Genomic DNA, 25475 nt, shown 5'->3' with positions numbered 1-25475 from the left:
AGGAATCACACAAAAGTCTGAAATGAATCGTGAGAGTGGGACATTTAATGGATGGTGTGAGGTAACATAAAATGCAACAATTCAACCAATCTTCACGTTTCGTCAATGCTTACTAATAACTAACCAATAATATGAGAGAGCATGCTAATATATTATAATTCAGAGCTCCCAAACTAGGAAAAAACAAAACCAGGACAAAATCAGGATGCGTTGTATGATTGAAACCAGATCACGATGATGGTAATGAAGCTGACTGATATGAAGAGGATGTAGAGGCCGAACAGCAGGCGGTCTATGATGAAACCCACCTGGATCCACTCTTCTGAGCTCTGACTTCCGCCCAACTTCTTCTTCACCTGAAGGCGAATGGCCTGGAGGTCCATGCCCAGGCTCCTCAGCTCCTGCAGGACCTTCACCTCATCCAATGCCCCATTCTGGTTTGAAACCTTGTTGTCCTCTGCCATAACACATGAGACTTTCATTTCTGTCATAGAGGAGATGAGGTGGAAGTTGATGGCAACTGTTGGATGAGATATTTCTGCATAATGACTGCATGAATGTTTAAAACCACATCCCAGATCTTTCTTACCTTGCATGGTTGGATCCTGAATGTCTGTGTCCTCTCTGTATTTAGGCTTTGCAGGAAGTCCTACCAGGCAGCCCAAGATGTGCAGAACAAACACTCGGCCCCAGTGAGGGACTGGGGAGTAGTGAGCGGAGCCACACAGCAGGTTTGTGATGAGGACAGTCTCGATTAGACTAGCCACCATCAGAGCCAGGCACAGACACAGGAACACATCTGGGATGATATTTAGTCCTTTTTAAAATCATTTTTACATAACTACAGTCCATCAAATCACTGACATACAGTAGTATCGCCTTTACTCATCAGGCAGCTATACACTAACCCTAGCATTCATATAGAGTTGTGTTTCTGTACTTCTGGTCAATGTAAGTCCAATATTCATTGACCCTTTAGCTCTGTTTTTTAGCTCTTTATCTGCTAAATGCTCCACTATGTCTACCAGCTAGCTGCCATGTTTTCTCTGCTGTTTGGTGCTAACCAGGTAGAGTTCATTGTTTTTTTAGGGTTTTTTTTAGAGCTTTCTCACTGAGAACTCCCTGCATGAGCATTGAGGGATGGACCAAAACAGTAATGTTGCATGCTGTAAAACGAAAACAACATTTGCAAATGTCTTGTCTATTATAGCGCTGGACAAATGTTATGCATGAATACATTTTCACCTGGGTAATTGTGACACATAATGTAATCGTGGCACCTGGTCAATTGGTGATTCCTGATGCATTTAAATAGGAATAAACAGAGGATTGTGTCTGAAAACAAAATATTCCAACTTTATGGGCAACAGTGTAAATAGAATTTACAATTCCTTTTAGGAGGATTCTCCCAATATTAATCCAAATGTAAGACTGGGAGCCAACATTGCAGTTACTCGGTGACCCTTTTATTAAATAATACATCATCTGCGAGTGGTTTTAGCCTGTATCGTCAACTGACTCATGAGAGGTATGGTGTCCCCGGTGACCGGTAGCAGGTCGTTCATGATGAGCAGGAAGACGGTGTAGCCCAGGATGAGAGTCATCTTGAAGGCGGACCGGTCCACACTCTGGGGGGGCAGCAGGAAACTGAAGAGGTCCACCATGATGAGGAAGCAGCTGGGGAGCAGCAGGTTGACCACATAGAGGAGTGGCCTGCGCCTCACTGCCACCTGTAGCAGTGTCGGCAGCAATACAGCAGCTGGTAAACCTCACACTTTAAGTTAGATTTGTACAGTACAGCTGTGAACTAATTGATGTGATTCAATTCATTCTGTACACTGGCTGAAAAGATGGCTCTAAGAAGTTATGTTTGAAATGCTTAGAAAAATATCTTTTGAGTCAAGATTTGATGAATTACAAAACACTGCAAATGCCTACATAAAACCATCACGATTAAGAACATCTAGTATGGGGAAAGTTACAAAACACATCTCCTCTCTCTCTTCTTCTTAAAACCAGGACTTTACATTTTAACACTTCATACTAACATTTGGAGTGTTAAATGCTGATCATTTTATGGATTTATAGACAGCATTATATTCATGACTGGTCATGCATCCTCAGCAGTGTACCATCGATTCACATTTTCATTGTTTTATTTAACATTAACTCTAAAATTCTTCATAAATACTCTATATCGTGAAATAACAACTTCCCAAAAGACTTCTCCATCCTGTTCATTTGTGTTTTCTCTCATCTTTCTCTTTGCATACATTTCTAAAACATTACACTACAGTTACAGTCTCCAGTATTTCCTTACGAAGAAGCGCAGCTCTTGGTATCCTGTTCCAGAAGACACTGGTAGGATGAACGTCTCCGCTGTGATTCCAACTAGTTCCCACTCACCCATAGTGGTCATCACTTCTCTAGATTTTTTTACTATATCTTCTATAGTTGATGAGCGTTCAATCGGCATAGCATCCACTGAAATGAAAATATTATGTGGTGCTTTTGTGAGATTTAATCCGTTTGAAATGACATTAATTACAAAATGTCCGTCTGCACCTTTCAATTGAAAACATAAGGATTTAGATCAGATTCTGCTTACTTAGGAGTTTGTAGGAGTTGAAGCTTAGACTGCAGTTCTGGATGTCGAATGGAAATGTGTAGGTGTCGAGCCTACAGGAGCTGATCACTTTGACAGGCTGTTTGTCAAGCATGAAGCCATCATGAGAAACATAAGTGTATGGGACAAATGGAGCTGAGTTCTTCTCCATGCTACAGGGAGAGAAGAGAAATAGAGGCCAGAAAACATGATTGGTGATATCCACTTTCTTGGGTTTTCTCAACACACAGAATTTGAAATGAAACGACTTTCTGACAGACCAGTGGAATGGTACTTACAATTCATTGATCACCACATCTGGTACCCAGAGCAGCTTCCTCGGAATTGTGATCTTTGAAGCACCACACTGTTTCGGGTCCCACCTGACAAACTCATTTCTCCATTGCTGCAACATGAATCATACAGATGTGACCACATTGTTACATTTTGAGATGTCCCTGGTGGAAGTCACTGAGATAGACAAGCAATCCTCAGTGGCAAAGCCCCGGGGATTGATGAGATCCGCCTAGAAATGCTGAAGGCTTTGGGTTTGGAGAGGCTGTCTTGGACAACACATCTATTCAACATTGCGTGGAATTCAGGGACAGTGCCTACGGAGTGGCAGACCGGGTTGGTGCTTCCCCTGTTCAAAAAGGGGGACCAGAGAGTGTGTGACAACTATAGGGGTATCACATTACTCAGCCTCCTGGGTAAAGTCTACCCCAAGGTGCTGGAAAGGAGGGTTCGGCTGATAGTCGAACCTCTGAAAATGTGTATTCCATCCTGACCATGGAACAACAGACCAGCGCTTCACTCAAATGAGGATCCTGGAGGGGGCCTGGGAATCTGCCCATCTGGTCTTCATGTGTTTTGTTGACTTGGAGAAGGCGTAATACCGGGTTGTGACTAAAAGAGCTGAGCCGGAAAGGCAAAGTTCTCCATCTACCGGTCAATCTTAATTCCTACTCTCACCTATGGTCATGAGGGATGGGTCATGACCAAAAGGTCAGTCATCCGTGAGGGACTCGGAGTAGAGCTGCTGCTACTTTGTTGAAAGGAGCCAGCTGAGGGAGGTCCAGGCATCTGGTAAGGATGCCCCCTGGGTGCTGTTCCAGTCACGACCAGCTGGGAGGAGGCCACGGGAAGGACCGAGGACTAGGTGGAGACATTATATCTCCAAACTGGCCTGGGAATGCCTAGGCATCTCCCAGTCAGAGATGGTTAATGTGGCACGGGAAAGGGAAGTCTGGGGTAAGGGAAGTACTTATCGATGTCTATTCATCGTCTACCGCGTATCGTGTATTCAGGGTTGCAGGGGGGCTGGAGCCGATCCTACCTGACAGCCTGGACAGGTCGCCAGTCCATCGAAGGACTGACATGTAGAGACAAACAACCATTCACACTCACATTCACACCTATGGGCAATTTAGAACCCAACCTGGGAATCAAATCTGGGACCCTCTCGCTGTGAGGCGACAGTGCTACCCACTACCCCACTGTGCAGCTGTACTTACTAATGTTTTCCAGATAAATGTTTTCAGAAGTTGTGCCTTTTCATCCTGAAAAAGAAGCAACATTCAGCTGTATGAATTCTTTTTTTCTTTTACAGACATTTACTTTCATGAAAAGACCATGTTGGAACTCAAAAAGATGAAATGCAGGGAAACGATCTTGTTGGATTTCAACACAGTAAAGTTGTGTGCAGAAAGAAACGGAAGGTTGTTGAATTTAGTAAAAGTTCAGGTCAGTTCAGAATCAGTTCAATTTTAAAGTTTATGTAAGTCGAGTACAATTAAAACCAATGGAAGATGGCCTACTTGTGAGGTTTTTTTTAGGTTAGTGTAGTGTCCCTTACCACCCCCAGAATGCCAATCAGGGTGAAGTCAATGCTGACGTTGGTTGGGGTTGACAAATTCATGACGGGTCGAATGGAACTCAGTTTAAAGACCGGTTGGAGAGCTGCCAGCAGGGAAGGCGGATCAGGTTGAGGGCAGTTCAACATAATAGAACTGCAAGGAGCTATGGAGGAAAAAAATAAATGTGTCATTATGATCATTAGAGTAGATTGGCAGCACCAACTAGCAACAAGTAAAGATACTTCACAATTGTATGCATTTTGAAAACAGCCATTTTAAATTATCCTTAAACAGCATGAGAGTGGCAAAATAGGTAATGATGGTGAGTCATCCTGCATTGGAAGTAAGATTTTTTTAAATTTCAGTTTTCTTTTTTTTGTCACTTTTTGTGGGTTTAAATGTTATATTGGCAATGGCCAAACCTCCCTATCTCTTTAGGATAAGATGACATAAACCTTTATTAGTCCCACGATGGAGAAACTGCAATTTCTCTCTGTCTTCCTGTTTTAGCCTTAAAGTTAAAGCTAGTAAATATATAATATATATATTTCTTCTCCATCCTGGTCAAGAGGTTGACCAGCTACCTCACGAGCAATGGGTACATTGACACCAGCTGCCAGAAGGAAAGGGGTCAGAAGCGACAAGACCATCTTTGTCACAGGCGGTGTGGAGATCCCATTGCTGGCTAGTCAACCCGTCCGTAGCCTGGGTCGATCCTACACGGCAGACCTGTCTGATAGGTAGATGGGGGAAACAGTGAGGAGGCAGCTTGCAGATGGTTTGGCCAGGATCGACAAGCTCCCTGGCAAGTATAAAGTATGGAGCTACCAGTTCATACTGTACCCAAGGATTTGTGGCCTCTGAAGATGTGCAAAGTCCCCTCCTCAATGGCAGACAAGATGGACAGGCTGGCAAACTTGTTCATCAAGAAGTGGCTGGTACTGCCACGATGCGTCTCAGACGTAGGTCTTTTCGGCAGGAACACGCTGCAACTGCTACTGCGATCCATCAGCCAGGGATGCAGACAGGAGAAGGCTCGAATGGTGCTGGAGCTGAGGGAATCTACTGACAAACTGGTGAGAACAGCTGGTCCCCAGGTAAAAACAGGGAGGAAGTGGAAAGCCCAGGAGGTGGTCGACATGGCAGTCAGCATGAAACACCACAAGGTCGTTGGAAGAGTCCAGGTAGGGCGGGCAGGACTGGGGAAGAAGCGAGACCCCCCTCTTCTGGTCAAAGGCCTCAACAGCGCAGTGAAGAGTCATGGTGGTGGCAGAAGTGCCAAGGACAGAGCAAGACCGCCTTCATGTCAAAGCGTCGCTCAGAGCCGGCAAGGAGGTTGGATGTCGTGGGAGGCGTCACAGACAGGCCCATGTCATGGTCCAATCTTCGTGACATCGGATGCATAGGAGCAGGGTGTCGGAAAGGCATCAAGGAGCTAGCAGAGAGGCAGAGAAGGGCAGCTTCTGGCTGTGGGTAAGGAGGAGGTATAGGGGGTGGGGGCCTAACACCTAGGGCATCAGCAGGGAGAGATCCCTGCCATCGCTCCGCCACCAGGAGATGTACTGGGGTTAAAGGAGCGAAATATCCATGACTCGTGGTCCCCAGTTTATGAGTTTTTGACCATTCTTCCAGAAGCGCATTTGTGAGGTCACACGCTCATGTTGGACGGGAAGGCCTGGCTGTCAGTCTCTGCTCTAATTCATCCCGAAGGTGTTCTATCGGGATGAGGTCAGGACTCTGTCAAACCCTCTCATCCATGTCTTTATGGACCTTGCTTTGTGCACTGGTGCACAGTCATGTTGGAACAGGAAGGGGCCATCCCCAAACTGTTCCCACAAAGTTGGGACCATGGAATTGTCGAACATCGCTTGGTCTGCTGAAGCATTCAGAGTTCCTTTCACTGGAAGTAAGGGGCCAAGCCCAGCTCCTGAAAAACAACCCCACACCATGATCCCCCCTCCACCAAACGTTATACCTTGCACAATGCAGTCAGACAAGTAACGTTCTCCTGGCAACCCACAAACCAAAACTCATCCATCAGATTGTCAGATGGAGAAGCGTGATTCATCACTCCAGAGAAGAATGAATGAATCATGAATGAATACTTTGTCAGTGATTGAGCTGTAGAGGATATGCAGAGCCTCCTTGGTGTTAGCCCTGGGGGGAATGTAGCCAATCTCCCGTGGCAGATAGACAGGCCTACATTTCACAGTCAAAAACTCTATGTCCGGAGAGCAGTGGCTGGAAACAGCGGTAGCATTATTACACCAGCTGTTTTTTGTGTAAATGCACACACCCCCACCCCGGGATTTTCCCATCACAACAGTGTCCCTGTTGAGCCGGAATGTTGTTAGCCCCTCTAAGCTAACAGCCGCATCAGGTATAGACCAGTTAAGCCATGTCTCTGTCAGCACAATAACGCAGCAGTCTCTCACCTCCCATTTTGTCGAGAGTCAAAGCAGCCGCAGCCGGACAGGGCACCGCCATCTTGGATTAGTAGAAGTTTACACCACTGCATCCCGACGCTTTGCATTGCATTTGCTGATGTATGGCTTGGATGCAGCTGCTCTGCCATGGAAACCCATTCCACAAAGCTCTCTACACAGTGTTCTTGAGCTAATCTGAAGAACACATGAAGTTTGGAGGTCTGTAGCAATTGACCCCAGAAAGTTAGCAACCTCTGCGCTGACCCTGCTCTGTCATTTTACGTGGCCTACCACTTCTTGGCTGAGTTGCTGTCGTTCCCAATCGCTTCCACTTTGTTATAATCCCACTGACAGTTGACTGTGGAATGTTTAGGAGCGAGGACATTTCACAACTGGACTTGCTGCACAAGTGGCATCCTATCACAGTGTCACGCTGGAATTCACTGAGCTCCTGAGAGCGACCCATTCTTTCACAAATGCTTTTAGAAACAGGCTGCATCCATAGGTGCTTGCTTTTATATGCCTGTGGCCATGGAAGTGATTGGAACGCCTGATTTCAATTATTTGGATGGGTGAGTGAATGCTTTTGGCAATATCATGTATATAATCACTGCTTTATAGGAGCTTCACTTACCATGCATGAGCACAGAGATGAAGATGAATAGAACCAACGGCTTGACTTCCATCAGGCGGCACTAAAAACATCAACATTAGGTCAAAAGCAGTTGTCAGTCTGAGTGGTGTGTTGGAAGTTAGCGCTGCCCTGTAAAATATTCTACACACATTTTAGGTGGCAACCACATAATTGAGATAAGTGGATTAAGTATCATTATTATTGTCAATGTAGGCTAAGTGCACTTTAAGTCCTAAAGAACCCCTAAGTTCTTAAGACCCTTAATGGGAAATCAATGGGTGCATTTTTTTGATTTATGTTTTATAAAGCACTGACGTGATCAGCAGAAGATGCTTTTTAGGTAAATTATTTTACCTTCTTGCTTACTTCCTAGTGGGTTCTACTTATTCAGATAGTTACATGCAGGATATCTAGGCTCAATTAAAACTAACTACATGTGTATTAATCTTCAGGATTGAAAAGTTTAGTGTAGATTTGCCTTATTGTGGGTTGATATTGGCTATTTTACAGAATATAAAATAACCTATACCTGATACATTAGACATGTATGTTGGGTTTGGCCCTTAGTCACAGAGTACTGTTGCATGAATTGTTAGTGCACAGATATCTGTTGCTTCAATGGCAATGCAAGAGTTATCATATTCAATGAAAGGAAAAAATCACACAAAACTCTGAAATTAAATGTGAGAGTGGGACATTTAATGGATGGTGTGAGGTAACATAAAATGCAACAATTCAACCAATCTTCACGTTTCGTCAATGCTTACTAATAACTAACCAAGAATATGCGAGAACATGCTAACAGATTATAATTCAGATCCCCCAAACTAGGAAAAAACAAAACCAGGACAAAATCAGGATGCGTTGTATGACTGAAACCAGATCACGATGATGGTAATAAAGCTGACTGATATGAAGAGGATGTAGAGTCCGAACAGCAGGCGGTCTATGATGAAACCCACCTGGATCCACTCTTCTGAGCTCTGACTTTCGCCCAACTTCTTCTTCACCTGAAGGCGAATGGCCTGGAGGTACATGGCCAGGCTCCTCAGCTCCTGCAGGGCCTTTACCTCATCCAGTGCCCCATTCTGGTTTGAAACCTTGTTGTCCTCTGCCATAACACATGAGACTTTCATTTCTGTCATAGAGGAGATGAGGTGGAAGTTAATGGCAACTGTGACTGTTGGATGAGATATTTCTGCATATGACTGTTATGCATGAATGTTTAAAAAAACATCCCAGATCTTTCTTACCTTGCATGGTTGGATCCTGAATGTCTGTGTCCTCTCTGTATTTAGGCTTTGCAGGAAGTCGTACCAGGCAGCCCAAGATGTGCAGAACAAACACTCGGACCCAGGGAGGGACTGGAGAGTAGTGAGCGGACCCACGCAGCAGGTTTGTGATGAGGACAGTCTCGATTAGACTAGCCACCATCAGAGCCAGGCACAGACACAGGAACACATCTGGGATGATATTTAGTCCTTTTAAAAATCATTTTTACATAGCTACAGTCCGTCAAATCACTGACATACAGTAGTATCGCTGTTGTGTTTCAGTCCTTCTGGTCAATGTAAGTCCAATATTCATTAACCCTTTAGCTCTGTTTTGTTTGTTTTTATCTCTTTATCTGCTAAATGCTCCACTATGTCTACCAGCTAGCTGCCATATTTTTCTCTGCTGTTTGGTGCTAACCAGGAAGAGTTAATTGTTTTGGGGTTTTTTTTTTTTTTTAGAGCTTTCTCACTGAGAACTCCCTGCATGAGCATTGAGAATGGACCAAAACAGTAATGTTGCAGGCTGTAAAACCAAAACAAAAAACTGAAATATGCCGTATGTGTTTATGATTATATGGTGTCACCTATGAAGTTGGAATAATTTGCAAATGTCTTGTCTATTATAACGCCAAACAAATGTTATGCATGAATACATTTTCACCTGGGTAATTTTGACACATAGGGCCCTAGTTTCGTAGACCAGGCGCAGTCAGCTTTCAGCGCACCTGCGCCGCGCCGACGGGGTGTGTCCGCCTAGACTTTGCAAGTTTCGTGCACCGCGCAGGCTCGCGCAGGCACACCTCAAAGAGGGAGGAGAAGAAGGCGTAAGTGGGAGATGAGGAGGAGACGAGGCGTAGACTGGGATTAATACAGCCGATTCAGATCTTCACCAATCAAATGAGCTCCTCTCCTCTCCTTTAATGCGTTAGGGGAGGTTCAGTGCAAGTTCCGTCACTGACAACCCGATGACAGAAGCAGCGCCGCTGCTCCCACCACTTGCATCACGCGCTGTGCGCGCGTATCATAATAATAACAATGCCAATATTATAAAAAACAGGAGAGAGAGAGGGAGATGTTTTGGTCCGAGAGGCTGAGTTTCCGTTACGCGTGCCATCCGCCTTTGATCTGACGTCAGATGTGACGGGACAATCTATATAGATATAAATTCACGTGTTGATTCAATTAGTTGCATTAAATAGTGTTTGTTGTGATTATTTATTGCATTTAAATGTGCCTGGAACTGTGGAAACCTGCCTGTGAGGTCTCGGTGACGTGTGCGCACTGCGCGCCGTCAGCCAAACTTCCACTCCGCCAGCTGTGATTCGCATTGAATGAATGGACTTTATTTACGCCTTGCGCCTTGCGCCGAAAGTAGACCAGGTTGGAGCTGGCGAGCTTTCAGCGCAGTCTAGGCGAGGCTTTTTGCCACGAAACTTCCGCTACGCCAAGCTGAATCTGTGACGCCTCCCCCTGCTGCGCCGCCACACCCATCTTGGCGCAGGCGATCCACCAAACTGCCAAACTGACGGTGCGCAAGGCTGCGCGGGTCGAAACTTGCATTGCGCCGGCTCCGCCACCCTGTGCCGCCCTGCGCCGCCCTGCGCCGCCCTGCGCCGCCCTGCGCCGCGCCACGAAACTAGGGCCCATAATGTAATCATTGCGCCAGGTCAATTGGTGATTCCTGATGCATTTAAATAGGAATAAACAGAGGATTGTGTCCGAAAACAAATTATTCCAACTTCATGGGCAACAGTGTAAATAGAATTTACAATTCCTTTTAGGAGGATTCTCCCAATATAAATCCAAATGTGAGACTGGGAGCCAACATTGCAGTTACTTGGTGACCCTTTTAATAAATAATACATCATCTGCGAGTGGCTTTTGCCTGTATCGTCAACTGACTCATGAGAGGTATGGTGTCCCCGGTGATAGGCAGCAGGTCATTCATGATGAGCAGAAAGACGGTGTAGCCCAGGATGAGAGTCATCTTGAAGGACGCCCGGTCGACATTCTTGGGGGGCAGTAGGAAGCTGAAGAGGTCCACCGTGATGAGGAAGCAGCTGGGGAGCAGCAGGTTGACCACATAGAGGAGTGGCCTGCGTCTCACTGCCACCTGTAGCAGTGTCGGCAGCAATACAGCAGCTGGTAAACCTCACACTTCACGTTAGATTTGTACAGTACAGCTGTGAACTAATTGATGATATGATTCAATTAATTCTGTACACTGGCTGAAAAGATTGCTCTATGAGGTTATGTTCTAAATGCTTCGAGATAATCAAGATTTGATTAAAGAATTACAAAACACTGCAAATGCCTACATAAAACCATCACGATTAAGAACATCTATTATGGAAAAGTTACAAAACACATCTCTCTCTCTTCTTGTTCTTAAAACCTAGACTTTACATTTTAACACTTCATACTAACATTTGGAGTGTTAAATGCTGATCATTTTATGTATTTATAGACAGCATTATATTCATGACTGGTCATGCATCCACAGCAGTGTACCATAGATTCACATTTTCATTGTTTTATTTAACATTAACACTAAAATTCATCATAAATACTCTATATCGTGAAATAACTTCCCAAAAGACTTCTCCATCCTGTTCATTTGTGTCTTCTCTCATCTTTCTCTTTGCATACATTTCTAAAACATTACAATATGGTTACAGTCTCCAGTATTTCCTTACAAAGAAGCGCAGCTCTTGGTATCCTGTTCCAGAAGAGCCTATTAGGACGAACGTCTCCGCTGTGATTCCAACTAGTTCCCACTCACCCATAGTGGTCATCACTTCTCTAGATTTATTTACTATATCCTCTATAGTTGATGAGCGTTCAATCGGCATAGCATCCACTGAAATGAAAATATTATGTAGGGCTTTTATGAGATTTAATCCATTTGAAATACATTAATTACAAAATGTCTGTCTGCACTTGACAATAGAATGATTGACAACAATGTCAATTGTCAACAATTGACAAAATAGGGATTTAGATCAGATTCTGCTTACTAGCATGTATATAGGAGTTGAAGCTTAGACTGCAGTTCTGGATGTCGAATGGAAATGTGTAGGTGTCGAGCCTACAGGAGCTGATCACTTTGACAGGCTGTTTGTCAAGCACAAAGCCATCATGAGAAACATAAGTGTATGGAACAAATGGAGCTGAGTTCTTCTCCATGCTACAGGGAGAGAAGAGACATAGAGGCCAGAAAACATGATTGGTGATATCCACTTTCTTGGGTTTTCTCAACACACAGAATTTGAAATGAAACGACTTTCTGACAAGCCAGTGGAATGGTACTTACAATTCATTGATCACCACATCTGGTACCCAGAGCAGCTTCCTCGGAATTGTGATTCTTGAAGTACCACACTGTTTCGGGTCCCACCTGACAAACTCATTTCTCCATTGCTGCAACATGAATCATACAGATGTGACCACATTGTTACATTTTGAGATGTCCCTGGTGGTAGTCACTGAGATAGACAAGCAACTCCTCAGTGGCAAAGCCCCGGGGATTGATGAGATCCGCCCAGAAATGCTGAAGGCTTTGGGTTTGGAGAGGCTGTCTTGGATAACACATCTATTCAACATTGCATGGAACTCAGGGACAGTGCCTACGGAGTGGCAGACCAGGGTGGTGCTTCCCCTGTTCAAAAAGGGGGACCAGAGAGTGTGTGACAACTCTAGGAGTATCACACCACTCAGCCTCCTGGGTAAATTCTACCCCAAGGTGCTGGAAAGGAGGGTTCGGCTGATAGTCGAACCTCTGACAATGTGTATTCCATCCTGACCATGGAACTACAGACCAGCGCTTCACTCTCATGAGGATCCTGGAGGGGGCCTGGGAATCTGCTCATCTGGTCTACATGTGTTTTGTGGACTTGGAGAAGGCGTAATACCGGGTTGTGACAAAAAGAAAGCTGAGCCGGAAAGGCAAAGCTCTCCATCTACCGGTCAATCTTAGTTCCTACTCTCACCAATGGTCATGAGGGATGGGTCATGACCAAAAGTACTAGATCGCAGGTACAAGTGGATGCAATGGGTTTCCTTAGGAGGGTGCCTGGTGTCTGCCTTAAGGCGGGTCCACACCGGACCGAAAATCGGCATCTTTGAGAGAGTCGGCGTCCGTGACATGAGTCTCCTTGGTGTGGTCGCTCGAATTGGCCCACGTCGGCGTTCATTTCAGCCGATTCAAATGTGTAATCCGCCATTCGAGTCGGCCATATTAAGTAGCCCGACTTCATTTACCGACGCGAGTCGGGCAGTCAGTGCGGTGTGGACCCGCCTTTAGAGAAAGGGTGGGAAGCTCAGTCATCCGTGAGGGACTTGGAGTAGAGCTGATGCTCCTTTGCGTCAAAGGAGCCAGCTGAGGAGGTACGGGCATCTGGTAAGGATGCCACCTGGGCGCCTCCCTAGGAAGGTGTTCCAGGCACGACCATCTGGGAGGAGGCCACGGGGAAGACTAGGTGGAGAGATTATATCTCCAAACTGGCCTGGGAACGCCTAGGCATCTCCCAGTCAGAGCTGGTTAATGTGGCACGGGAAAGGGAAGTCTGGGGGAAGGGAATTGCTTACTAATGTCCATCCATCGTCTACCGCGTATCGTGTATTCAGGGTTGCAAGGGGGCTGGAGCCGATCCTACCTGACACCCTGGACAGGTTGCCAGTCTATTGAAGGACTGACATGTAGAGACAAACGACCATTCACACCTATGGGCAATTTAGAGTCATCAATTAACCTATCCCCCTCCTGCATGTCTTTGGAATGTGGGAGGAGGCCAGAGAACCCGGAGAGAGGTTCACACGGGGGGAACATGCAAACTCCACACAGAAGCAGCCCGAACTCGCCCCGTGAATTTAATCTGGGACCCTCTCGCTGTGAGGCAACAGTGCCACCCACTACACCACTGTGCAGCTGTACTTACTAATGTTCTCCAGATAAATGTTTTCAGAAGTTGTGCCTTTTCATCCTGAAAAAGAAGCAACATTCAGCTGTATGAATTCTTTTTTTCTTTTACAGACATTTTCTTTCATGAAAAGACCATGTTGGAACTCAAAAAGACGAAATGCAGGGAAATGGTCTTGGTGGATTTAAACACAGTAAAGTTGTGTGCAGAAAGAAACGGAAGGTTGTTGAATTTAGAAAAAGTTCAGAATCAGTTATTTTAAAGTTCATGTAAGTCGAGTACAATTAAAACCAATGGAAGATGGCCTACTTGTGATGTTGTTTTAGGTTAGTGTAGTGTCCCTTACCACCCCCAAAATGCCAATCAGGGTGAAGTCAATGCTGACGTTGGTGGGGGTTGACAACTTCATGACGGGTCGAATGGAACTCAGGTTAAAGACCGGTCGGAGAGCTGCCAGCAGGGAAGGCGGGTCAGGTTGAGAGCAGTTCAACATAATAGAACTGCAAGGAGCTACGGAGGAAAAAAAGAAATGTCATTATGATCATTAGAGTAGATTGGCAGCTTCAACTAGCAACAAGTAAAGGTATCCTTAAATAGCATAAGAGTGGCAAATCAAGTAATGATGGTGAGTCATCCTGGATTGGAAGTGAGATTTTTTTTAATATTGTCAATGGCCAAACCTCCCTCTCTCCTAAGGATAAGATGAGATAAACCTTTATTAGTCCCACGATGGGGAATTTTCAACAATTTGTCATCCCGGTTTTATCCTAAAAGCTACAGATAGTAATTATAATAAAAAAAAATGCTTTTTTAAAATCATATTTTTCTGTACTGTCACTATGTCCTGATAGCAATTTGTGAGACTGATAGTCTGTTAGAAAAATATCAGGTGCCCCTGCCTCCTTTTGTTGTTTTGTGAATTCAAAACCTTTACTTCCTTTACATGTTTGGATACTGACTGACTTGAATCATAACTGTGAGATAATTAATGCTTGGAAATAACTTACAAGGAGCAGGTGATTTATATATATATATATAAATATATAATCACTGCTTCATAGGAGCTTCACTTACCATGCGTGAGCACAGAGATGAAGATGAATAGAACCCACGGCTTGACTTTCACCAGGCGGCACTAAAAACATCAACATTAGGTCAAAAGCAGTTGTTAGTCGTTAGAGTGATGTGGAAGTTAGGGCTGCCCTGTAAAGTATTCTTCACACATTTTAGGTGGTAATCATATAACACAAGATAATTGAGATTAGTGGAAATAAAAAATAGATATATATTGTTGTCAATGCAGGCTCAGTGCACTTTATTTCAAGTTTTGTTTTATAAAGCACTAAAATGTGATCAGCAGAAGATACTGTTTCTGTAAATTCATTTAACCTTCTTGCTTACTTCCTGGTTGGGTCTGGTTGTTCAGATAGTTCCATACAGGAAATCTGGGCTCATAAAAACTAACTACATGTCTTCAGGATTGAAAAACATTGGGAAAAAGTTGAATAAGTTTTGTGTAGAATTGTCTAATTATGTTATGGCAAGTGGGTAGATATAGGCTATTTTATTGGATTCAAAACATATATTGCCGAAAGCATGGAAATGTATGTTGGGTTTGGCCCTTAGTTTTTAGGAACATCTTTATGAAACAGTATTCAGTGATATTTTAGATAACAATGTGCTTCCAGCTCTGCAGCAAATAACACTAAACTTAACTCCAAAACCTTTAGAATGACAGTGAGCCAAGCCTTGTCACCCAATATCAATGCATGATCTCAATTGGAATATGACTATTATGCTTGAAGTGAACATCAATTGAAAACTGAAAGACATTTTTCAAGTAATTTTATTTTGTATACAATGGGTTCCTGCATTTTAGAATGGCACACTATAACACAAAATGCTTAGAACTACATCGAATGACTGTAGTGAACTTTGTTTAATGTTATTAACATTAACAATAATACAATACCTTTGGATTATGTATACATGTCCTGACTCCAAACACAGCAACAACATGATCATGTATGGATCAAAATTCAACAAACATTGGAGTTACTAGCTACATAAATGGAACCCATGAAACAAGACAGCAGTCATCTACTGATGGTATGCCCTCGCCCAGATGAGAATGATGGTAATAAAGCTGACTGATATGAAGAGGCTGTAGAGGCCGAACAGCAGGCGGTCTATGATGAAACCCACCTGGATCCACTCTTCTGAGCTTGTACTTCCGCCCACCTTCTTCTTCACCTGAAGGCGAATGGCCTGGAGGTCCATGCCCAGGCTCCTCAGCTCCTGCAGGGCCTTTACCTCATCCAGTGCCCCATTCTGGTTTGAAACCTTGTTGTCCTCTGCCATAACACATGAGACTTTCATTTCTGTCATAGAGGAGATGAGGTGGAAGTTGATGGCAACTGTTGGATGAGATATTTCTGCATAATGACTGCATAAATGTTTAAAACCACATCCCAGATCTTTCTTACCTTGCATGGTTGGATCCTGGATGTCTGTGTCCTCTCTGTATTTATGCTTTGCAGGAAGTCCTACCAGGCAGCCCAAGATGTGCAGAACAAACACTCGGACCCAGTGAGGGACTGGAGAGTAGTGAGCGGAGCCACACAGCAGGTTTGTGATGAGGACAGTCTCGATGAGACTAGCCACCATCAAAGCCAGGCACAGACACAGGAACACATCTGGGATAATAATTAGTCCTTTTAAAAATCATTTTTTACATAGCTACAGACCATACGTTAAATCCAGGTTGAAAACCCTGACATACAGTATTATCCCCTTAGCATTTGTATAGAGTTGTGCTTCAGCCTTCAATATTCATTGACCTTTTAGCTCTGATTTGTTTTTTTCTCCCTTTAGCTGCTAAATGCTCCACTATGTCCACAGTTGTTGCCTTTGTCTCTGCTGTTCAGTGCTAACCAACTAGAGTTCATTGTTTTGTAAGAGCTTTTTCACTGAGAACTCCCTGCGTGAGCATTGACAGTGGACCAAAACAGGAATGTGCAGGCTGTGAAACCAAAACAAATAACTGAAATATGTCAAGTGTTTAGGATTATGATTCAAATTTACAAGTCCTTTTTAAGAGGATTATCCCAATATAATTCCAAGTGTGAAACAACATTGCGGCTCCTCTGTGACCCTTTCAGTAAATAATACATCATCTGCAAGTTACTTTTGCACTGTATCGTCAACTGACTCATGAGAGGTATGGTGTCCCCGGTGACCGGTAGCAGGTCGTTCATGATGAGCAGGAAGACGGTGTAGCCCAGGATGAGAGTCATCTTGAAGGCGGACCGGTCCACACTCTGGGGGGGCAGCAGGAAACTGAAGAGGTCCACCATGATGAGGAAGCAGCTGGGGAGCAGCAGGTTGACCACATAGAGGAGTGGCCTGCGTCTCACTGCCACCTGTAGCAGTGTCGGCAGCAATACAGCAGCTGGTAAACCTCACACTTCACGTTAGATTTGTACAGTACAGCTGTGAACTAATTGATGATATGATTCAATTCATTCTGTACACTGGCTGAAAAGATGGCTCTCAGAAGTTATGTTTGAAATGCTTATTTTGACCATTTCCTACTTGTCATGTCATTTGATGAACTGAGGGACATTGTTAGAGTCATGAAGCCCTCAGGTTCTCCTAATGATGCTCTCTCCTCCCAAATAATAAAAGATGCCTTTGACACCATCGGCCCAAGTATTCAGGTCATCCTCAGCTCCTTTCTCACCACTGGTTTTGGTCCAGAATGTTTTAAGCATGCAGTTGTTCAGCTGCTGCCCAAAAATACACAATCTGTACGCAAAGTCTCCTAAAAACTACCGCCCTATCTCAAAATTACCTTTTATTTGTAGCATCCGGGAAAAGGTTGTTCTATCGCAACTATTGCCATTTTTTAAACAATGGTGAGATTTTGGAGTCCTTTCAATCAGGTTTTATATCACATCACAGCACTGAGACAGCCTTCTTGAAAGTAACTAACAACCTGCTCCTCACCCTAGACTCTGTAGAAAATGCCATTTTGATTTTATTAGACATCAGTGCTGCCTTTGACACTGTAGACCACACCACTCTTTTGTCATGGCTAGAACAGTGGGTTGGTATAAGAGTTACAGCTCTTCAATGGTTTTCCTCATATCTTTGAAATAGATCATTCACAGTGTCTTTTGGCCAGTTCTCATCATCCTCATTTTCTGTTCTGTGGGGTCCCCCAGGGGTCCATATTTGGCCCACTCCTCTTCTACCTATACATGCTCCCTCTAGGCAACATAATCAGAAAACATAATATTTCATTCCACTTCTATGCAGATGACTCAATTATACCTTCCTCTAATATCTGGGGATTTGCTCCAGACCCTCCTTGATTGCCTTGAGCAGGTAAAAGTATGGATGGGAAGTAACTTCCTTCAACTCAATATTGATAAAACGGAAGTTATTATTTTTGGCCTCTCTAAATCTAGAGCCTCACCCACGTCCAACCATGGCAATCTCACCCCATATGTCAAACCCTACCCAAGAAACTTGGGTGTCATCTTTGACAATTTTTTTGTTTTGAAGAGCAAATTGCTGCTGTAGTCAAAAGCAATTTTTTACCAGCTCAGAGTCATCGTTAAAATGATATCCTACCTATCATTTCACAATCTGGAAAAGTAATCTACGCTTTTAATACATCACGCCTGGACTACTGTAATTCACTTTATCTGTAACTCCCTTAATCACACATCTCTCGCCTCCAGCTGGTCCAGAACTCAGCAGCAGGCTGCTGACTGGTTCCAAAAAGAAGGAGTGTATTTACCCCCATCCTAGCCTCCCTCCTCTGGTTGCCCATTCAACACAGAATACATTTCAAGATTCTGCCAATGGTTTATAAAGCCCTAAATGGCCTGGCCCCATCCTTCATTGTAGAGCTCCTTCACCACAACTCAACTCCCAGGTCTCTTGCTTAGATCTTAGGCGACAGAACTTTTGCTATGGCTGTGTCAAGCCTATGGAACCAACAACCGCCTTCTATCAGAGATGCTCCTTCCATCTCCAGTTTAAAATCTAGGCTAAAAACACACTCTTCTCCCTGACTATTCCTGCCCTGTTATGAGATATATATTGTTTTATACTGTATGTTTTCATGCTTTGACCTTTTATTTAAATTGGCTACAATATGTGGATATAGGTGTATGTGTATGTTCTTTTATCTGCTTTTGCACTATGTACGGCACTTGGGTCAGTGTAAACTGTATATACTGTATATACATACATTTTACATACTTACTTACTGACTTATTGTCTTTTTGTCTTCTCTCATCTTACTATACGCGTATATTTCTAAAACATTACAATATGGTTACAGTATTTCCTTACGAAGAAGCGCAGCTCTTGGTATCCTTCGCCAGTAGAGCCTGGTAACAGGAAGGTCTCTGCTGTGATTCCAACTAGTTCCCACTCACCCATAGTGGTTATCACTTCTTTAGAATGTTTTAATATATCCTCTATAGTTGATGAGCGTTCAACCACCAGAGCATCCACTGAAATGAAAATATTATGTAGGGCTTTTGTGAGATTTAATGCATTTGATATGACATTAATGACAAAATGTCTGTCTGCACCTTTCAATCGACAAAATAAGGATTTGGATCAGATTCTGCTTACTATAGTGTTTGTAGGAGTTGAAGCTTAGACTGCAGTTCTGGATGTCGAACGGAAATGTGTAGGTGTCGAGCCTACAGGAGCTGATCACTTTGACAGGCTGTTTGTCAAGCATGAAGCCATCATGAGACACATAAGTGTATGGAACAAATGGAGCTGAGTTCTTCTCCATGCTACAGGGAGAGAAGAGACATAGAGGCCAGAAAACATGATTGGTTTTATCCACTTTCTTGGGTTTTCTCAACATACAGAATTTGAAATGAAACGACTTTCTGACAGGCCAGTGGAATGGTACTTACAATTCATTGATCACCACATCTGGTACCCAGAGCAGCTTCCTCGGAATTGTGATCTTTGAAGTACCACACTGTTTTGGGTCCCACCTGACAAACTCATTTCTCCATTGCTGCAACATGAATCAGACAGATGTGACCACATAGTTACATTTTGAGATGTCAAATGATCCCATTTTAACAGAACTGGGCAACATCAATATTATTATTATATGTTATATTTGTATAATAAATTATGCTATTGATTACGATTGTTTTGGTAGAATTTATCATGTTGCATCCAGTGTCCTGTTGCAGTTATACAAAACAACTGACTACTTGTGTTTTTCAGAGAGTGGATAGAAATGAGAAATTCATTTTAAAGGAAGTACTTACTAATGTTACCCAGATAAATGTTTTCAGGAGTTGTGCCTTTTCATCCTGAAAAAAGAAGCAACATTCAGCTGTATGAATTCCTTTTTTTCCTTTTACAGACATTTTCTTTTATGGAAAGATGTAGAAACTCAAAAAGATGAAATGGTCAGGCCCGGGTTCCTTCTGTGTGGAGTTTGCATGTTCTCCCCGTGTAAGCATGGGTTCTCTCCGGGTTCTCCGGCTTCCTCCCACAGTCCAAAGACATGCAGGATGGGGATAGGTTCATTGATGACTCTAAATTGCCCGTAGGTGTGAATGTGGGAGTGAATGGTTGTCTGTCTCTACATGTCAGCCCCCCCCCCCCCCAGGATAAGCGGTAGAAGATGGATGGATGGATGGTCTTGGTGGATTTAAACGCAGTAAAGTTGTGTGCAGAAAGAAACAGAAGGTTGTTGAACTTAGGGAAAAGTTCAGAATCAGTTATTTTAAAGTTTATATGAGTCGATTAAACTTTATATGAGTCCCTTACCACCCCCAAAATGGCAAACAGGGTGAAGTCAATGCTGACGTTGGTGGGGGTTGACAACTCCATGACGGGTCGAATGGAGCTCAGGTTAAAGACCGGTCGGAGAGCTGCCAGCAGGGAAGGCGGGTCAGGTTGAGAGCAGTTCAACATAATAGAACTGCAAGGAGCTACGGAGGAAAAAAAGAAATGTCATTATGATCATTAGAGTAGATTGGCAGCGTCAACTGGCAACAAGTAAAGGTACTTCACACTTGTATTTTGTATTACAAATTTTTTTTTTTTTTATTTGTATTGTATTACAAATAAATAAAATATCCTTAAATAGGAAAAAGCAATGATGGTGAGTCATCCTGGATTGGAAGTTTTTTTCCCCTTTGTTTGGTCCCTTTTTATGGGTGGAAATTGTATATTGTCAATGGCCAAACCTCCCTCTCTTCTTAGGATAAGATGAGATAAACCTTTATTAGTCCCATGATGGGGAATTTTACTATTTTTCAACAATTTTTCATCCTATTTTTATCCTAAAAGCTACAGATTACTAATTATAATTTAAAAAACTGCTTTTTAAAATCACATTTTTCTGTACTGTTTGAGCACCTGAATGATCCTAGGAGCTATGTTGTCCGGGGCTTAATGCCCCTGGTAGGGTCTCCCAAGGCAAACAGGTCCTAGGTGACAGGTCAGACTAAGAGCGGTTCCAAAGCCCTTAATGAAAGATACAAGATCGAGGAAGTTTACGTCGCCCGGATTGGCGTCACCGGGGCCCCACCCTGGAGCCAGGCCCGGGGTTGGGGCTCGCAGGCGAGCACCTGGTGGCCGGGTCTGTGCTCACGGGACCCGGCCGGGCGCAGCCCGAAAGAGCGACGTGGGCCCGCCCTCCTGTAGGCCCACCACCCGCAAGAGGGTTCAGAAGGGGCCGGTGCGGTGCGATTTGGGTGGCTGTCCTGGGCGGGTGCCCCAGCGACCCAATCCCCGGACGGTGACTCTAGCCATGGGGACATGGAATGTCACCTCACTGGGGGGGAAAGAGCCTGAGCTAGTGTGGGAGGTAGAGCGCTACCGGCTACAGGTAATCGGGCTCACCTCCACGCACAGTCTGGGCTCTGGAACCCAACTCCTTGAGAGAGGCTGGACTCTCTTCTACTCTGGAGTTGCCCTCGGTGAAAGGTGCCGAGCTGGTGTGGGCTTGCTTATAGCCCCCCAGCTCAGCCGCCATGTGTTGGAGTTTTCCCCGGTGAACGAGAGGGTCGTTTCCCTGCGCCTTCGGGTCGGGGATAGGTCTCTTACTGTTGTTTCGGCCTATGGGTCAAACGCAGTGCAGAGTACCCGGCCTTCTTGGAGTCCTTGGGAGGGGTATTTGAGAGTGCTCCAACCGGGGACTCCATTGTTTTACTGGGGGACTTCAATGCTCACGTGGGCAACGACAGTGTTACCTGGAGGGGCGTGATTGGGAGGAACGGCCTCCCCGATCAGAACCCGAGTGGGGTTCTGTTATTGGACTTCTGTGCTAGTCACGGTTTGTCCATAACAAACATGTTCGAGCATAAGGGTGTCCATCAGTGCACATGGCACCAGGACACCCTAGGCCGGAGGTCAATGATCGACTTTGTGGTTGTGTCATCTTATGTCTTGGACACTCGGGTGAAGAGAGGGGCTGAGCTGTCAACTGATCACCACCTGGTGGTGAGTTGGATCCGCTGGCAGGGGAGGAAGCTGGACAGACTTGGCAGACCTAAACGTGTTGTGAGGGTCTGCTGGGAACGTCTGGTGGAACCCTCTGTCAGGGAGGTCTTCAACTCCCACCTCCGGGAGAGCTCTGACCGGACATTGAGTCCGAATGGACCTTGTTCTCTGCTTCCATTGTTGACGTGGCTGTTCGAAGCTGTGGCCGTAAGGTCTCCGGTGCCTGTCGTGGTGGCAATCCCCGAACCCGGTGGTGGACACTGGAAGTAAGGGAGGCTGTCAAGCTGAAGAAGGAGTCCTACCGAACCTGGTTGGCTCGGGGGACTCCCGAGGCAGCTGACGGGTACCGGCAGGCCAAGCGGTCGCTGAAGCAAAGGTTCGGGTCTGGGAAGAGTTCGGGGAGGCCATGGAGGAGGACTATCGGTCGGCCTCGAGGAAATTCTGGCAAACCATCCTGCGCCTTAGGAAGGGGAAGCAGCCCTCCACCAACACTGTTTACGGTGGAGGTGGGGAGCTGCTGACTTCGACTGGGGATATCGTCGGGCGGTGGAAGGAATACTTCGAGGATCTCCTCAATCCCACTGACTCGGAGGTTCATCCACCCATTACCTGGGCTGAAGTCACCGAGGTAGTTAAGAAGCTCCCCGGTGGCAAGGCACCGGGGGTGGATGAGTACCTCAAGTCTCTGGATGTTGTGGGGCTGTCTTGGTTGACACGTCTCTGCAACATCGCGTGGCAGTCGGGGACAGTGCCTCTGGACTGGCAGTACGGGGGTGGTGGTCCCTCTATTCAAAAAGGGGGACCGGAGGGTGTGTTCCAACTATCGGGGGATCACACTTCTCAGCCTCCCCGGGAAAGTCTATTCCAGGTTACTGGAGAGGAGAATTCGGCCGTTAGTCGAACCTCGGATTCAGGAGGAACAATGCGGTTTTCGTCCTGGCCGTGGAACACTGGACCAGCTCTATACCCTACGCAGGGTGCTCGAGGGTTCATGGGAGTTTGCCCAACCAGTCCACATGTATTTTGTGGGTTTTGGTTTTGACTTGGAGAAGGCATTCGACCGTGTCCCTTCTGTGGGAGGTACTTCGGGAGTACGGGGTCGGGGGCCCTCTGCTAAGGGCTGTTCGGTCCCTGTATGACCGGGGCAGGAGCTTGGTTCGCATTGCCGGCAGTAAGTCAGACCTGTTCCAGGTGCATGTTGGACTCCGGCAGGGCTGCCCTTTGTCACCGGTTCTGTTCATTATTTTTATGGACAGGATTTCTAGGTGCAGCCGTGGGCCGGAGGGGATCTGGTTCGGGAGCCACTGGATTTCATCCCTGCTTTTTGCGGACGATGTAGTCTTGTTGGCTCCTTTGAGCCAGGACCTCCAGCATGTCCTGGGGCGGTTTGCAGCCGAGTGTGAAGCAGCCGGGATGAGGATTAGCACCTCCAAATCTGAGGCCATGGTTCTCGACCGGAAAACGGTGGCTTGCTCCCTCCAGGTCGGGGGGGGAGTTCCTGCCTCAAGTGGAGGAGTTTAAGTATCTTGGGGTCTTGTTCACGAGTGAGGGAAGGATGGAACGTGAGATTGACAGGCGGATCAGTGCAGCGGCTGCAGTAATGCGGTCGTTGTATCGGTCCGTCGTGGTAAAGAGAGAGCTGAGCCGAAAGGCGAAGCTCTCAATTTACCGGTCAATCTACGTTCCTACCCTCACCTATGGTCATGAACTTTGGGTCATGACCGAAAGAATAAGATCCCAGATACAAGCGGCAGAAATGAGCTTCCTCCGCAGGGTGGTGGGGCGCTCCCTTAGAGATAGGGTGAGGAGCTCCGTCACACGGGAGGAGCTCGGAGTAGAGGCGCTGCTCCTCCACATCGAGAGGAGCCAGTTGAGGTGGCTCGGGCATCTGTATCGGATGCCCCCTGGACGCCTCCCTCGGGAGGTGTTCCAGGCATGCCCCACCGGGAGGAGACCCCGAGGAAGACCCAGGACACGCTGGAGTGACTATGTCACCCGGCTGGCCTGGGAACGCCTTGGGGTCCTCCCGGAGGAGCTGGGGGAAGTGTCCGGGGAGAGGGAAGTCTGGGCGTCCCTGCTCAGGCAGCTGCCCCCGCAACCCGGTCCCGGATAAGCGGAAGAAAATGGATGGATTTTTCTGTACTGTCACTATGTCCTGATGGTAACTGTGAGACTGATAGTCTTTTAGAAAAAAATCAGGTGCCCCTGCCTCCTTTTGTTATTTTGTGAATTCAAAACCTTTACTTCCTTTACATGTTTGGATACTAACTGACTTGAATCATAACTGTGAGATAATTAATGCTTGGAAATAACTTACAAGGAGCAGGTGATTTATATATATATATAAATATATAATCACTGCTTCATAGGAGCTTCACTTACCATGCGTGAGCACAGAGATGAAGATGAATAGAACCCACGGCTTGACTTTCACCAGGCGGCACTAAAAACATCAACATTAGGTCAAAAGCAGTTGTTAGTCGTTAGAGTGATGTGGAAGTTAGGGCTGCCCTGTAAAGTATTCTTCACACATTTTAGGTGGTAATCATATAACTAGAGATAATTGAGATTAGTGGAAATAAAAAATACATATATATTGTTGTCAATGTGGGCTCAGTGCACTTTATTTCAAGTTTTGTTTTATAAAGCACTGAAATGTGATCAGCAGAAGATACTGTTTCTGTAAATTATTTTAACCTTCTTGCTTACTTCCTGGTTGGGTCTGGTTGTTCAGATAGTTACATACAGGAAATCTAGGCTCATAAAAACTAACTATATGTCTTCAGGATTGAAAAACATTGGGAAAAAGTTGAAGAAGTTTTGTGTAGAATTGTCTAATTATGTTATGGCAAGTGGGTAGATATAGGCTATTTTATAATGTATGTTGGGTTTGGCCCTTAGTTTTTATGGACATCTTTATGAAACAGTATTCAGTGATATTTTAGATAACAATGTGCTTTCAGCTCTGCAGCAAATAACACTAAACTTAACTCCAAAACCTTTAGACTGACAGTGAGCCAAGCCTTATCACCCAATATCAATGCATGATCTCAATTGGAATATGATTATTATGTTTGAAATGAATGTCAATCAAAAACTGAACATTTTTCAAGTAATTTTATTTAGTTTACAATGGTTTCCTCCATTTTAGAATGGCACAATATAACACAAAACGCTTATAACTACATCGAATGACTGTTGTGAACTTTGTTTAATGTCCGATTGTGATACCATCTGTCATTAACATTAACAA

The 25475-nt window shown here is 45.0% G+C and overlaps 2 protein-coding genes across 2 annotated transcripts; both read right to left on the bottom strand.

Annotated features, from left to right (window-relative positions):
* Positions 1 to 200: 200 nt before the first annotated feature.
* On the bottom strand, positions 201 to 5602 carry LOC311015245 (5-hydroxytryptamine receptor 3C-like; the record flags this gene model as incomplete). Its single annotated transcript, XM_084012374.1, has 7 exons — positions 201 to 475; positions 590 to 799; positions 1520 to 1759; positions 2609 to 2778; positions 2905 to 3011; positions 4461 to 4624; positions 5305 to 5602. The coding sequence occupies 7 exons, from the start codon at positions 5600 to 5602 to the stop codon at positions 201 to 203; spliced, it is 1464 nt and encodes a 487-aa protein (XP_083868500.1).
* A 7512-nt stretch (positions 5603 to 13114) lies between these two features.
* On the bottom strand, positions 13115 to 20689 carry LOC311015244 (5-hydroxytryptamine receptor 3C-like; the record flags this gene model as incomplete). The annotated part of the gene is made up of 10 exons (XM_084012373.1): positions 13115 to 13219; positions 14061 to 14224; positions 14789 to 14849; positions 15866 to 16131; positions 16201 to 16410; positions 16926 to 17136; positions 19082 to 19245; positions 19370 to 19539; positions 19666 to 19772; positions 20543 to 20689. 10 exons carry the CDS (start codon positions 20687 to 20689, stop codon positions 13115 to 13117), a joined length of 1605 nt encoding a protein of 534 aa, XP_083868499.1.
* Positions 20690 to 25475: the final 4786 nt, after the last annotated feature.

This window comes from Eutrigla gurnardus (genome assembly GCF_963514095.1).
Source record: "Eutrigla gurnardus genome assembly, chromosome: 6".
NCBI classification, from domain to species: Eukaryota; Metazoa; Chordata; class Actinopteri; order Perciformes; family Triglidae; genus Eutrigla; species Eutrigla gurnardus.
This window is presented reverse-complemented; position numbering and strand designations above follow the sequence as displayed.